Source organism: Propithecus coquereli, unplaced genomic scaffold, assembly GCF_000956105.1.
Source record: "Propithecus coquereli isolate 6110/MARCELLA unplaced genomic scaffold, Pcoq_1.0 Scaffold339, whole genome shotgun sequence".
Taxonomy (NCBI): Eukaryota; Metazoa; Chordata; class Mammalia; order Primates; family Indriidae; genus Propithecus; species Propithecus coquereli.
The window spans coordinates 552,679-566,987 of NW_012149052.1; the positions used below are offsets into that span (position 1 = coordinate 552,679).

General features: G+C 42.7%; 1 protein-coding gene across 1 annotated transcript in view; it reads left to right on the plus strand.

Moving 5' to 3' along the window:
• Nucleotides 1–14,309, plus strand: part of PCSK5 (proprotein convertase subtilisin/kexin type 5) — a 436,684-nt gene that overhangs the window by 307,516 nt on the left and 114,859 nt on the right. The window contains exon 21 of the mRNA XM_012650669.1: nucleotides 12,259–12,361. Within this exon, the coding sequence (XP_012506123.1) occupies nucleotides 12,259–12,361 (103 nt within the window). The remainder of the gene's footprint in view (nucleotides 1–12,258; nucleotides 12,362–14,309) is intronic.

A 14,309-nucleotide genomic window follows, 5' to 3' on the forward strand; every position in this document is an offset into this window, starting at 1 on the left:
AGGGCCTGCTTGGGGAGGGCTTGGTAATAGCAGAGAGTGGAGTCAGTCCCCAGGGAGTGGAGTTTGAATGCACCTCAAATCGGCTCTTCTACCAGAAGGGCTGAATTGTTTTAGAGATTCATGTAGACTTTCTAGCTCTATAATGTTTGTTTCTGGTGAAGTCAGCTTTTTTTGCAATTTCTGCCTCTGTTCTCTGCATGTCTCTACAGGACTTCTCTGTACGACTAGGCTGGGAAGGCAGGTTCCCGGGGCCTTAATGGTGGAGGGATGCAAAGGCCACAGTGTCACTGATGGAAGCAGGTTCTCTGCAGCAAAGATGGGGTGGGGGGATGCGTAATGGAGAAGCCAAAGGAGATATCGAGCCATTAAGGGAAAAGAGAAGGGAGCAGGAGCACTTGAACCACACCACACTGAAATGTTTTGATGAGTCAAGCATCCTCTCCTGCTATCGTTAATGTCTAAGAAACAATTCCTGGGGTTTCTATTGAGGTTGCACAAATTAGCTCATACCCACTTCTTGACCACTGTGTTAAGAGTTGAATGAAGATCAATTAAAGTCACAAACAATGTTTTGTTATTCCTAAGAGCTTTCTGTGTAAGGCAACAAAAGGGATGATGTCAGGCAATAAGAGAAATAGCTGACCTGATTTCCTGTCAAATATCTGTGTGGGATGCCCAGAATTTTCAGCAAGTTAATAGTTTTAGAACTATTTGGGATTTGGGTTGGGGGCTGCCATTTTCCTGAATAGAATTTTGGGGTCAAACAGAACCATGCCTGTTGAGTTATTAAAAGTTAATAAAATAGTTAATAAAATTGGAGTCCATTCTCTTAAGTGGTCCCTGAATATTTGTGGAGAAAGGAAATCTTCTAGAAATATTTTATGTATACTTATCATGCATTTCTAAAACAACCACAGAAGGAACATTACCTGATATTAAGCAAGAAACAAACAGGGAACTACATAGTTTGGTGTGATTGATTTTATTTTATGAAGCTGAAGAGAGGTTAAGTAAATTATTCAAAGCCACAAGACAATAAGAAGTGAGTTTGAGCTTTGAATGTTTCTAAAGGTCTCTTCTCTCTCTGGTATTGCTTATTCGAGGGACCTGGTTGTGCTAATTGGAGTAGTAACAGCTCACTATTATGCAGAACTTACTATAATAGTATACTAGTACCTTTCAAAGCACAGTTCATGTGTTAACAAATTTAACCCATGACCATTTTATGACACAGCCATGGTTATTTCCATTTTACAGATAAGCTGACTGAGGCTAAGAGAGGCTGCATAATTTGTCCACCCAGCTAGCCAAGGCAGGGCTGGGATTCTAGGACACCTGGCTCCAGATTCAGGCACTTCTCCTGTCTCCTGCCTCTCAAGGGAAGGCATGACTCTGAGTGGGCAGAGGATAGCTCATGGTCCTCTGAGCACACAGGGAATGAGAGAAATCTCAAAAAGGGGAAAAGGCCATTTTCTCTATGTGGGCCCAGGTAAGGTGTCCATACTCTGGACAGTGTAAAGTTCTGATAGGATGCAAACCATGGGAAGGATGTTGGTAGGCAGGCAAACACCGAGACTCTTTGAGGTGTCCTGCCCTACGACATTGCCTTTTCCACCCCCATCCCCTCCATACTGCACATGTGCGTGCACACACACACACACACACACACACACACACACACCTGCCCTCACTTATGTATTCCACCCCCACTGAGATAGAGAGGAACTGTACAATTTGTCCTGCCAAGGAAGGAAGCAAAGTCCACCCTGCCCACTCAACAAAGAAGCAGGTATAACGCAAGAGCAGGTTGCTCAGTTGCACTCACCAATTCCAGGTTCTGGACTTGACTTGGTGAAACTCTGCTGGGAAGAAGGCCCCTCTGACAGAGACTCGTACATTTTTGACAGACTTTGACCTCAGCAGCCTGAGAAGAGTACAGCCATGGCTCTGGAATTTTCCACAGCAAAATTCAGAAAAAAGCTGGTGTTTCCCTGGTAGAGGGAGGCTGTCTCCAAGGGGATGCTAATAATAAAATGTAACTTGTGTAGGTTGCATCTTGCAGCTTGATTGCTTTGAAAGGTCATTGTTCTCAGTCCGCAGGGCCATTAATTTTAGTTGCCTCATTGCCACCCACATATACAGCCAAGACATTCTTTAAGCACCCTCAGAGGTGGTAGAAAAAGCACAGTTTGGGAGCTAGTCTGACCAGAGTTTGAATGACCAGAGTTCACAGAGCTGACATTCCAATGGTTGGATTCCTTATTTGGTCAAATGGAGCTGATACCCCTATCTCCCCTATGCTAGAACCGGAGATTTAATGAGATAGCATAATTAAAATGCCTGATAATTATAACTAACCTCTGCCATCCATTGTGCTGGTGCTGTAGGTCTGTTTTCTCATTTGATCCCCACCACATCCCCTGAGAGAGAGATGATTATCTACATTTTACAGAAAAGGAATGTCCAGGAAATATGTGATTTGATTAATTTCCTACAGCTGAAGAAGGAAGGGTGCCAAAAATCAAACCCAGGACATGGGTTTTGATGACCCCGAAATGTGTGCATTTACCCAGCACAGTGTGTCCTACTATGCTGAACACAGTAGGCTCAGAGCAAACTTTGATTTCCCTTCTTTATTAGGCTTTTGGAAAAGCATAATGTGGTCACTCCTGGTAAAACACCGGGCAGCCTACTAAACAGCCTTCCGCAGTTGCCAAGGGGCTGAGGCATGCTGGGTGCCACACTCCGTACAGACCTGTCACTAGACAAACCAGCGGATCTCTTAGATAGTGTTAATGAGGACCTGATGGAAGACTAAATGTCAAGTACTGAAGCTGAGGCCAGCTACTGCGCCGCTGGAGCCTTAGGCCTTGGAATGCAACGCCTCCTCTTTCCAGGGGCTTCTCTTTTCTCTTAATTAGAGGTTAGGCTGAAATATATGAGCACAGAAAGCAGGCATGAGGAAGGACTACAGCGTGGGTGAGGAAAGATGAGTCAGCACTTTCTTGTGCCAATAGAGAGGAAGAGAAAGCGGGCGATTTCAGGATGTTTCTTCCCATGGGCCGGTGAGTGGAGAAGCGAGGGCAGTGGAACTTGAAAGGGCTTTAAGAGCAAGTTGTAAGGGAGTGAGGCTGATCGGGCCTCTACAGGAAGTGAAAGTGGATGCCGGCAAGTCTTATCCGTGCGTCCGCGTTTCAGAACTTAACACAGCAACAGGGAACATTTCCATCATATTCATCTCCGCGGAAAGGACTTACGTACGACTTCAACCATCCGCACGCTCGCCCTCTTTGTTCAGTTCAGATGTGTGAGGAAGGCTCCGTGGGCCACAGTCCTGAAAATTTCACCTGCCACCTTCGTCACTCCAAAGAGAAAGGCAATGACACTGCCCTTAAGGCCGGATAGTGCCTTGCTCCCTCGTGGGTTTATGAGGACGCGCTACCTGCTAACAGCGCCCTTCCCCTTCTTCCTGGTCCTCGGCCCTTCCAAGTCAGTCACTTTCTCAGTCAGTCTACCCAGGGTGACCTGTGTCAGGTAGGTGGTGATGCTTTCCAAAAGGTAAATGAGTTATTCTCTCAAATAATGGTCACTTATTTCTGTCACTGTGTATTAAAACCTAGATATCCCCTCACTGGGAACACATCAAATACTATATCTTTTTCCTCAGTAGAGTGGGCCCTCTGCAGCCACAAATAGAGGGGACATTTGGGGATAAAATCGTAACTCTGATAAACAGAGAGATTGAGTGCACTAGCAGACCTCTAGAAATTCTAGGCTCCCTTACAAAAATTGCAAAGACAGGCCAGACGCAGTGGCTCACGCCTGTAATCCTAGCACTCTGGGAGGCCGAGGCGGGTGGATCGCTCAAGGTCAGGAGTTCGAGACCAGCGTGAGCAAGAGTGAGACCCCCATCTCTCCTAAAAAATAGAAAGAAATGATCTGGACAACTAAAAATATATATATAGAAAAAATTAGCTGGGCATGGTGGCACATGCCTGTAGTCCCAGCTACTTGGGAGGCTGAGGCAGAAGGATCGCTTGAGCCCAGGAGTTTGAGGTTGCTGTGAGCCAGGCTGACGCCACAGCACTCACTCTAGCCCGGGCAACAGAGTGAGACTCTGTCTCAAAAAAAAAAAAATTGCAAAGACAGCCCACTAAATAAAGAGATGGTCAAGAAATTTCATGCACCTAAGATGAGCTATAAATGGATTTACCACTACCATACTCTGCTTTCGAAAACATTTTCGTTATTTTCCTCATTCACAGGTTCAATGAGAGGCTTTGTAAATTTATTTTGTTTAATTGCACATAATAATCACACTCAGGCCTTTTTCCTCCCTTGGGTCTGGTCCTGCTACCAGCCGTTCAGTCCCTTTTTTTTGTTAATTGGCAAATAAAAATTGTATGTATTTAAGTTGTACAATGTGGTATTTTGAAATATATATACATTGTGGAAGGGCTAGATTGAGCTAATTACCATATGCATTACCTCACATATTTCTTTTGTGGTGGGAACACTTAACATCTACTCTCTTAGGGATTTCCAAGTATGTAATACATCGTTATTAACTACAGTCACCATGTTGTACAACAGATCTCTCGAATTTATTCCTCCTAACTGAAATTTTGTATCAACCACCATTTTGTGAATACTCTCTACTTCTATTAGTTTAAATTTTTTGTTGAAAAATTTTATGGATACACAATAGTTGTACATTTTTATGGAGTATATGTGATATTTGGATGCAATCACACAATGTGTAATGGTCAAAGCAGGGTAATTGGGACATACATCACCTCAAACATTTATCCTTTCTTTGTGTTGGGAACATTCCAAATCCACTCCTTTATTTATTTTGACTATATAATAAATTATTATTAACTGTAGACAAGTTCAACTTTTTTTAGATTCCACATATAAGTGAGATCATATGGTATTTGTCTTTCTATGACTTTTCAATTCTAGCATCCTCATGCTAGGACTTAGAGTGATTTTTCACTCACATGGAAGCAATGCAAAGCTCTCTTGATTCAGGAAAAGATATTTAAGAATCAATCCATGTATACTATATTTTCATATAAATTGAGCATCAGAGAGCTAGCGTCATAATTCTGGTTATAAACTGCTTTGAGAAGCTAGTTTTTTTGTTTTGGGACAAAATTAAGCAGTATAGAAAATCCCTATCCAGAGCCCCAACCTATTTATTGTATTCATTCAAAAAATGTTTTTGAGTTCCTCTTAGGAGCTTCTAGCCTAATGGGCAGAAAAAACTGCTTATAAAATCTCAGTTTACTTGATACATGGAATTGCCTTTTAATGAATGGTGGCCATTTTATCACAGAAAATACATTTGGAGGATATATTTCATCATTGAGTAAATCCATTTTATGCAACATGCTTGCTCAAAGTTCATTTGTTTTCACAGTAAATTCCTTTTTGATACCTTACCCCACCACGTGGTCCACACGAGGCATGTACTCAGTTCTTTCTTTTTATAAATAGCAAAGCTACTTGGAACACTAAAAGGGCAAATGAATCCGTATCAGGAAATATCACAGAAAGAACACGAGCTCAGTCTCACACACCTGGGTCACAGCCCAACTCTGCCACTTACCTAATTGAATTAATTTATGCAAGATTTTTTAATCTCCCTGATCCTCAGTTTCTTGTTTATAAAAGAGGTTGTTGTCTGGATTAAATATTACATAGAACAGCACTTATAATATGGTAGGTGCCCATGAATGGGAGCTTGTGTGATTGCTACATCACCACTGTATTCAAGTGTGTTGGCCAAGACTTCATTTTGGATCATTTTTTTAACCACCTGACAACGGTACAAACTAGGAAGATCAACTTTTAATTCTGCCCTTTGAACAACATGTAGGCTGAAGGAAACTAAATATTTGCATGTGTGTTAGATCCACAATTTATGATCTATCCTTTTTGCGGGAGTGCCAACCCATGAGGTTGCCAGAGTAGCATTTCAGAGCATCTGCGCAAACCACACGGGTCAATGCCAATGCCTAAGAGTGAAAAAACATTGGGACCATTAAGGATAAGTCTTGTCAATCAAAAAAGCCTATATGGGGAAGACAAAGTCAAGTTGTCCTTGAGAGGACAAGGCAGAGAAGTAGTGTCCTCCAGACACCTCCATGCTATGGACATAGAATTTTCCTTCTAGCTGTCTAATGTTCACTCTGCCTTTAGAGGGTCCCGAGGAAAGGAAGAACACAGAATTTTCCATCCGACATATGTCTCCCTCATCACAAATTTTATCCATGTGTCCATTTATTTCTATCATCACAGGAGGTCTCCCAAGCCTCACTTCAACAGACTGGCTCCCCAAGATGCTTGATGCTCTGAGGACCCTTCCCCAAAAGGCAGGCAATACTGACTTTTTTGGTTAACATTAAGTATTGGCCTACTAAGGTACACACTCATTGTGTAGACTTTTTTTTTAATTGTGGCAAAATATATGTAACATAAAATTTACCGTTTTAACAATTTTTAGTGTACAGTTCTGTGGCAGTAAGTACATTCACGTTGTTGTACAACCATCACCACCATCCATCTTTAGAGCTTCTTCATCTTCTCTCACTGAAACTCTGTACCCGTTAAACAGTGACTCCCTATTTCCCCCTTCCCCAGTCCCTGGAAATCACCATTCCACTTCGTCTCTATTACTTTTACTACTCTAGGTACCTTGTACAAGTGGAATCATACAATACTTGTTCTTTTGTAACTGGCTTATTTCACTTAGCTTAGTATCTTCAAGGTTCATCCACGTTGTAGCATTTGTCAGAATTTCCTGCCTTTTTAAGGCTGAAAGATTGTGTAGACTTTAAAGTAAAGATGTTGCAGTCTCAGTTGATGGCCTCATATTTTGAGCCTTGCTATGAAACTTCATGCTTAAGGAGGCTTTAAAAACAGACTTATTTGGCCGGGCGCAGTGGCTCACACCTGTAATCCTAGCTCTCTGGCACACCGAGGCGGGCCGATTGTTTGAGCTCAGGAGTTCGAAACCAGCCTGAGCAAGAGCGAGACCCCGTCTCTACTAAAAATAGAAAGAAATTAATCGGACTAAAAATATATAGAAAAAATTAGCTGGGCATGGTGGCGCATGCCTGTAATCCCAGCTACTCGGGAGGCTGAGGCAGAAGGATCGCTTGAGCCCAGGAGTTTGAGGTTGCTGTGAGCTAGGCTGATGCCACGGCACTCTAGCCCAGGCAACACAGTGAGACTCTGTCTCAAAAAAAAAAAAAAAAACCAGACTTATTTCATTAGCATATAATTAGTTGAGAGTGTTGCTGAGTATTTATTGTAGCTGATGGAAAGAAATAAATGTATAGGTTTTTTTATGAACATTGTGTTCACATACTGGTATCTTAAGTTGGAAACTATGTATTGACATCCCTGCAACAAGATAGTATAATATTATTTGATTAGCATTTGTGATGGTAGAGTCATTCAGTAAAGTCACATTCTATGATTCCTGGCATCTAAGTGATAAGGCATACAGAGGTCTACAGATAATTTAATACTCCAAGGTTGCTCACCTGAATTAAGCAGATCAAAAACCAAGCAGCTGAATTCTCATCAAATGTTCCTTCCACCTTCTCTTTCTAATCACGTCGCTAAAAAGTTGTTTTAAACTCACATTATTCTAAGAAAGGGGGAGGGTAGAAGAGAAGTGAAGAATTAAAATCTACCTGTTTGGTACAATGCACACTATTCTGGTGATGGGCACACTGAAAGCCCTGACTTCAGCATTATACGATTCATCCATGTGACAAAAAACACTTGTACTCCCTAAATCTATTTAAATAAAAAAAAAATTTAAAGATAAACTCACATCATAACCTATCTACTTATGTGTTTATTTATTTAGTGTACATTTTATTTGCTTGAATTCTACAGTAAATTAGGCTCTAATCAATAAAGAAATACTATGAAGTATAAAAGAAAGCATAGCATTTCTTCAGGGAAAAAGAGGCTCTTCTGGCCATATAAACTCAAAAAATATTGTTAGGTTTCAATGATATTTCGTAACTTTGGATGATGTGATACATGTTCTCCTATTCTGAACGATGTCATACATTTTATTTATAATGTAGACTTGTTGGTAATATTCTGTAATGTTATCAAGAGATGGAACAAGTAGAGTAAGCCACTTACTTGTAAATTATTTTAATTTACAAATATTCATTTTTAAGCTGTATTTTCAACTTTGGAAGTATCATTCCTCTCCATGTGACTCTACCTCCTCAGTGTCCTTTGAACCATTACAGGATAAGATAGGAAAGAAGCTAAAGGGGAATGGAAAATTTTTGATCACAGGAGAAAGATAATTTGGACATAATAATAATGGGTGAAGATGCCAGAAAGAAGAGTTTGTAGGATGAGGTGGAGAACAAAATATTGGCCCCTGAAGTCTCTGCTAAAAATGACTTTTTCTAAAAATTGTGTATATAACGCCTGTCATAAACATTCAGCTTTGTTGTGCAATGAAGACAGATGACAAGAATTTGCTGCTCCAACAACCAAAAAAAAAAAAAGGCAACTTCCCTATGTCCTTGGAATCTGGCTTCTTTGGTTCCAAATGTGCACTGGAAAACTTGGCTTGTAGGGCTGGGGGCACTTGTTTATGTAACTAATTAGACATCAACATAAATATGGGAATGGGGGAAGCTCCCTCTATTTTCATCTGTTCTAAAGCCAGAGCTTGCTCTAAAGTGCAGAGATGTGCAGACTCACGAGAGATGCAGTTTAGCTGTCCTACGCTGACTCTCTTACATAAGCTTCAAAGTTATGAAGTTTTCTCCATTTTGTTTCCACATGGTAGGAAGAGAAAATGAGTTTTAAGAGTCAATCATCAGGGAGGGGAAAGGCTTGGGAAGGTTTTGGGTTAGGGAAGAACTTTTATAGATCAGACAACGATGTAAGACGTGAAGAAGAGATTGATGACAGAGAAACTGGGTGGAGAAATATTCCAAGGAAAGAAGATTAATAACATCAGATAGAGAGTTGACAATGGCCAGGAGGAGAGACATACCTTCCTCAGACACAGAAGATAAGTGAGCAGTCAGGAGAAGATGGAGAGGAATTTTGACTTTGAGAAAAAGGAAGCTGAGGGAACTCAGTTATCTCATCAGCAAATTAGGAGATAATGTCTCCTTCTGAGAAAGACTAGGGTGGAACTTGGGCTTTGGGATGGGTTGGCCTAGCCCAAGTGGGGATGCAAGGTGGAGATGGAAAGAGGTGAATGAAGGGATAGCCATGTAGTGGTAGGGAGCCACCGGAGGTGATGTAGATTCATAGCAGGGTATAAGAAGGAAGGTGTATTTGGAAGATGTATTTGAAATCTTGGGGGCCGGGCACCATGGTTCACGCCTGTAATCCCAGCACTTTGGGAGGCTGAGGTGGGAGGATTGTTTCAGCCCAGGAGTTTGTGACCAGACTGGGCAACATAATGAGACCCCATCTCTACCAAAAAATAGAAAAATTATCCAGGTGTGGTGGTGTGCATCTGTAGTCCTAGCTACTCAGGAGGCTGGGGCCGGAGGATCGCTTGGACCTGGGAGCTGGAGGTTGCATTGAGGTATAATGATGCCGCTGCACTCAAGCCTAGGTGAAAGCGCAAGACTCTGTCTTAAAAAAATAAAAACTGAAATCTTAGAGATGGGGTAATCCCTAGTGTTCGTTATGTCTACGGTGGCACTTTGTGAGTGCCAATAGAGGCCATTATAGTGGAGCAGATCAAGGAAATGCAAACCCAAGGTATTAATGCCACCTACTGGCATATGGAAGCCAATGAAAAGGCAAGCAGGAGATACAGAAGAGAATTTAAAATTTTCACAGTTATATCCTGTTAACCTTTGCCTAACCTAGTGATGCATCATCTGTAATTGCAAAGAAGACTCTGGGTGTGGATATGGGATAATGCTCAGAACCATCTAGATAACATTTGGTTTAGTGTAGTAAGATGTTTTAATTTAAAATCGTATCCTTTGTATGTCTCTAAATCTCTCCTACTACCTGGCATGCATGTAGATTTTTTTTCTTTTAAATTCATGGAATGAATGAATGGATAAGCCATGCTGTCTATGAGTCCACATTTTTCTAGAATACACTGTCTTTGGGTTTTGAAGCTTCTGTGACTCTCCTCCATTCCTGTTCCACTCAACATACATTTTTTGGAAGATACATAGGTCTAATCCAACTCTGTAAACACAAATCATTTGCATTGACCTCTGAAAGCCATATCTACTTCCTCCTATCAAGTCTGCCCTGGATCCTGTCTTCTTAATTTTGCTGGTGCCTGGACTGATCATCATGCTTGTCAGTTGGTTGTGCATCGTACAACAGCAGTGGAAGCGCCTGTAGCAAGGGCAATAAACAAGAGGTGGAGTGGGGGGAGCCTAAATAAATAAAAAGAAGGCTGCATAAATATAATATGATGCTTTATTAAATGAGAGTCTCAGCTTGAAATCAATCACTCCTGCTAAACAGAACTCCCAGTTTTTTTCTGCCTTGGGCCTACCGATTACCAAGAACGCAACCAATCCATTCATCACCTTCATGTGAGTTAATGAGTAGTGCTCCCTACAGGGGCAGAGGCAGCCAGTGCCACAGTGCATGGCATGGTGAGACAAACACACCCTGGATTTCAGCCTCCACTTGACCATTTGGGCAGGCAGGAGCCTTGTGCAGTGAACAACCTGCTTATCTGCACTCTTTTGTTTCTGCTGCTTAGGCCCTCTTTGGGGCCTAGTTCTCCTGGAATGTCTCCTACTCACTTCTGAGCCAAGAACCACAGTACTATCCTGAAAATTATATATGAGATTCCTGGTCCAAGGTGTCCCTTAGTAACAATGAGAAGGCTAGAAGACAGATTGCAGGGTGTGCAGGGTATGCTGCTCTTAGATGCTTGCACCATTTGGAACACGTGCTTTTCCCTTTCAGTTAACAAAACAAATAGAACAACATTACCTGAAAGGCTTTTTCTGCTATGGGGGAGCAAACTCTAGCAGTCTCATCATTTTCATCTTTGTGGTTTAGTGCCAGCAGCGGGGGGCATGTAGGTATGTAGGGTCTACTTACATTCTAACTGTATCAGTTCAGTAAAGCAGTGGGGAAAAGGCCAGGGGATGGATTTCCCTCCATCCCTCACCAGTCAAATCGAGGTTTCCAAGGCTTTTTCAATGTAGCTACAATAAATCAGGCAGCGAATCTTAGAGTTCCAGCGAGACAACTTGATTGAACTCTGGGCCGGTCCCACTACCTCACCACACCAGCCGGATCTCAGATTGACAGTGTTCAGACACGCTTGGAGGGCTGTCGACGATGGGGAGGTGGGGTCCAGGGAAGGTTGTCGCTCTGCCAAAATCTGAAAGTACATTTTCTGAGCACGATCAGTTTCCAAACTAGAAAAAGTGGCTTTTTGGATCTGACTGAAGAAGTCTATTGATTTTTAAAAAGACAGTGGCAGGGAGGATGAGTGTAGTGTGGGTAGGAGGATTGGATTCGATGAGTGGAAGCCCATCTTTGGATTTTCACCTTCAGTGAGGTTGGCCTCTCTCCACCGCTTTTGCCATGGGATTAATTTCTTAAATGTTCACAGGAAATTTGTGAGGTTGGACTTGCTTCTGTGGCAAGACCTCATTTGTGTTTTTCCTTGGGAAAGATAAACTTTCCAATTAAAGGAGAATTCTCTGGCTGTCTCTCCAATGTTACTCTTTCAGGGTGAGACGTAGCCCACATCTGCCAAATGTCAGCCAAGACTCAACTCCCATTCCTGACCAGTAACCACAGTCCCCCCACCCATGGCCCTGCGGGGTGGTAAGACAAGATCTGGGTGGGTCCTGCTCATGGTTTGACTTGAGCTAAGACTATAACTGGGGCCTCTGCGGGCCAGGAGGCCTCAGCTTTTAATGGGAAAGTCAGCAGGAGCTCGGTAAAGGGGTCCAGCAGGAAGCCCCCCTTGGCCTCCTCTATTTATAAAATGTGTAACACATGTTGACTACATTCAGAATTATGTCATTGCCTCATAACTTTTCGAGGTTCCAATTCCTGGGAGAGGAGCAGTTGTTATGAGAAGGTCAGGATTTAGGGCTGGCAGCTGAGGCCATTCAGGGCCTCTGCTCTCTGCTGTCAGCCTTGCTTTCAGGCAGCCACAGAGAGATCTGCTGCTCTCAGACTGACAGCCCGGGCAGCCTCGCCATGTAGAAATGAAGTCAACAACTAGGTTTTGCTCCCCAGGAGAATACATTGACCAGCACGGCCACTGCCAGACCTGTGAAGCCTCGTGTGCCCAGTGCCGGGGGCCAACCCAGGAAGACTGCACTGGCTGCCCTGTCACAAGGTGAGTGGCCACTCAGTATCTCCTGGTGGGGGGAGCTCCGATGTCGCAGGGTGGAGGGAGGAGGTGCTCACCACCTTAGAGCCACCCCAAGGGGCTGCTGGAAAAAGAACCACACTCCTGTCTGTGACACAGATGTTTTGCTTGGTCTAGCCACAGACCACCTCTGTGGCATCCTCTCTCCATGATGGGCAGTACCTACTGCAAGGACCCGTTCCCTGGACACTGAAAAGATTTTCTCAGCAATGAATATGGTACCTTTGATGCCACTTTTGATGCCTGAAATCTCATCCGTTTCTGCACGTCCATCCCTTAACCAGCACTTCCATCTGCTGGTCAAATATCTACTCGTTTCTAGAGTCAGTTCAAGAGTGAACTGTTCTGTGAAGGCATTTCTGACCTCTTCCCGGTAGAATTAAACTTTCCTTTTTACGCCCCTTTGCTCTATGTAAACTTTCCTAAGAGTACTTGTAGGCTTTGAAGACATTCATTTTCAAATCCATCTCTTCACTAGACGGAAGATCCTTAAGATACCCGTCTTTGTATCTCTTTGTATCTCTAGTACCAGCCACAGTGCTAACATAATAGTAGGTGCTCAATAAACGTTTGATAACCTAGTGAATGAGGGAATAGCAAGTGCGCGCATAGGGTGAGCACCTCTGCTAAGACGCTGGGAATTTCTGATGAAAGAAGGTGGAGGCCTGTTGTATTTTCAGTCAATGCTCCTCTGATCCTAGCACTTCATATTTGTTGGCTGCTGAGCATATGAAATAATGGCCTCGTCACTGCCCTGCTAAATGTGCGGGAAGCAGGGTCTCCCCCCAGACCAGGACAAAGGGGCTGCTCCCGTGGCAGGTTCTCCGCGTCTCCAGGATGGAAGGTGCCTCTGCTTTGCACAGTGGTCATTTTATCCCAATTCTTCCTCAGGACTGTAATACTGTTGCAAGCAGGGGCTGTGGTTTATTTGTCCCTGTATTTCCCACAGTGACCAAAACATAATAATTCAATAAATGTGTTTTATTGAACTTGATAAAATCTATAATCAGTATCATAGGTTTGGTTCTCAGAATGAGGAAGGAAGTAAGGAAAAAAGGAAAGAAAGAAGGAGGAAGGAAGGAAGGAAGAAGACACAAAAGAATAGTCTTAAGAATTTTTAATGCTAACCATGAGAACACTTTCCAGGTGTCTCTTTGAGATATCCATCCCTCTAAATATTGAATTTACTTTAAAGCAGCTTCAGGGCACACTATAAGATACAGACAACATTCCCAAAATGAGGTCCTGTTTCTCTTCCAACTTCCCAGCATACTGACAATTAAATCCCATTGTGTGTTTGGACATCTTTTGAACCAGGAGGGCACTTTAGCATTTGTTTCATAAGGCAGCTACCATGATTCCTTTACACTTCTGTAAACCCTTGGGTTTAGCTCCTTGAAGACAATTGACCATGGTCCCTTTGCCACTGTGGTTAATACGCAAAGTTCTGCAATGCCGTGGTCCTCACTGCCCAAGCTAATTTCCCAGCCCAGTCCTAAAGGAGTTACAGAATTAATGGACCAATTAAAAGCATTTAAAAGTTACCTTTGTTCTGACCCACCCTCAAATGTTTGATTTGTTCTTTTTAATGAATTTAAAGGAAAAAAATATTTTGTTTTTTACCAGATTCCATTCTGTTAGAACATTAAAGCACCAAGAAATTATATTAAGTGCCCTTGTGATGGCTTTGGTGAGGCCAAGCCAACAATCGGCACAGAGGACCAGCTAATTCTGACTTGCCATCTCTTCTGTTACAAGTCATGTCTCACACACACACACACATACACACTGTGGGGGCTTCTGGAATATTCAGTGCCAATGCTGAGATCATCTCTTCCCAGGTCTTTAACCCTTGTTTCATTTGCCTCCTCCCTTTCTGTCAGCCGTGTTGGACCTGGAAGGGTTCACTGCCTGT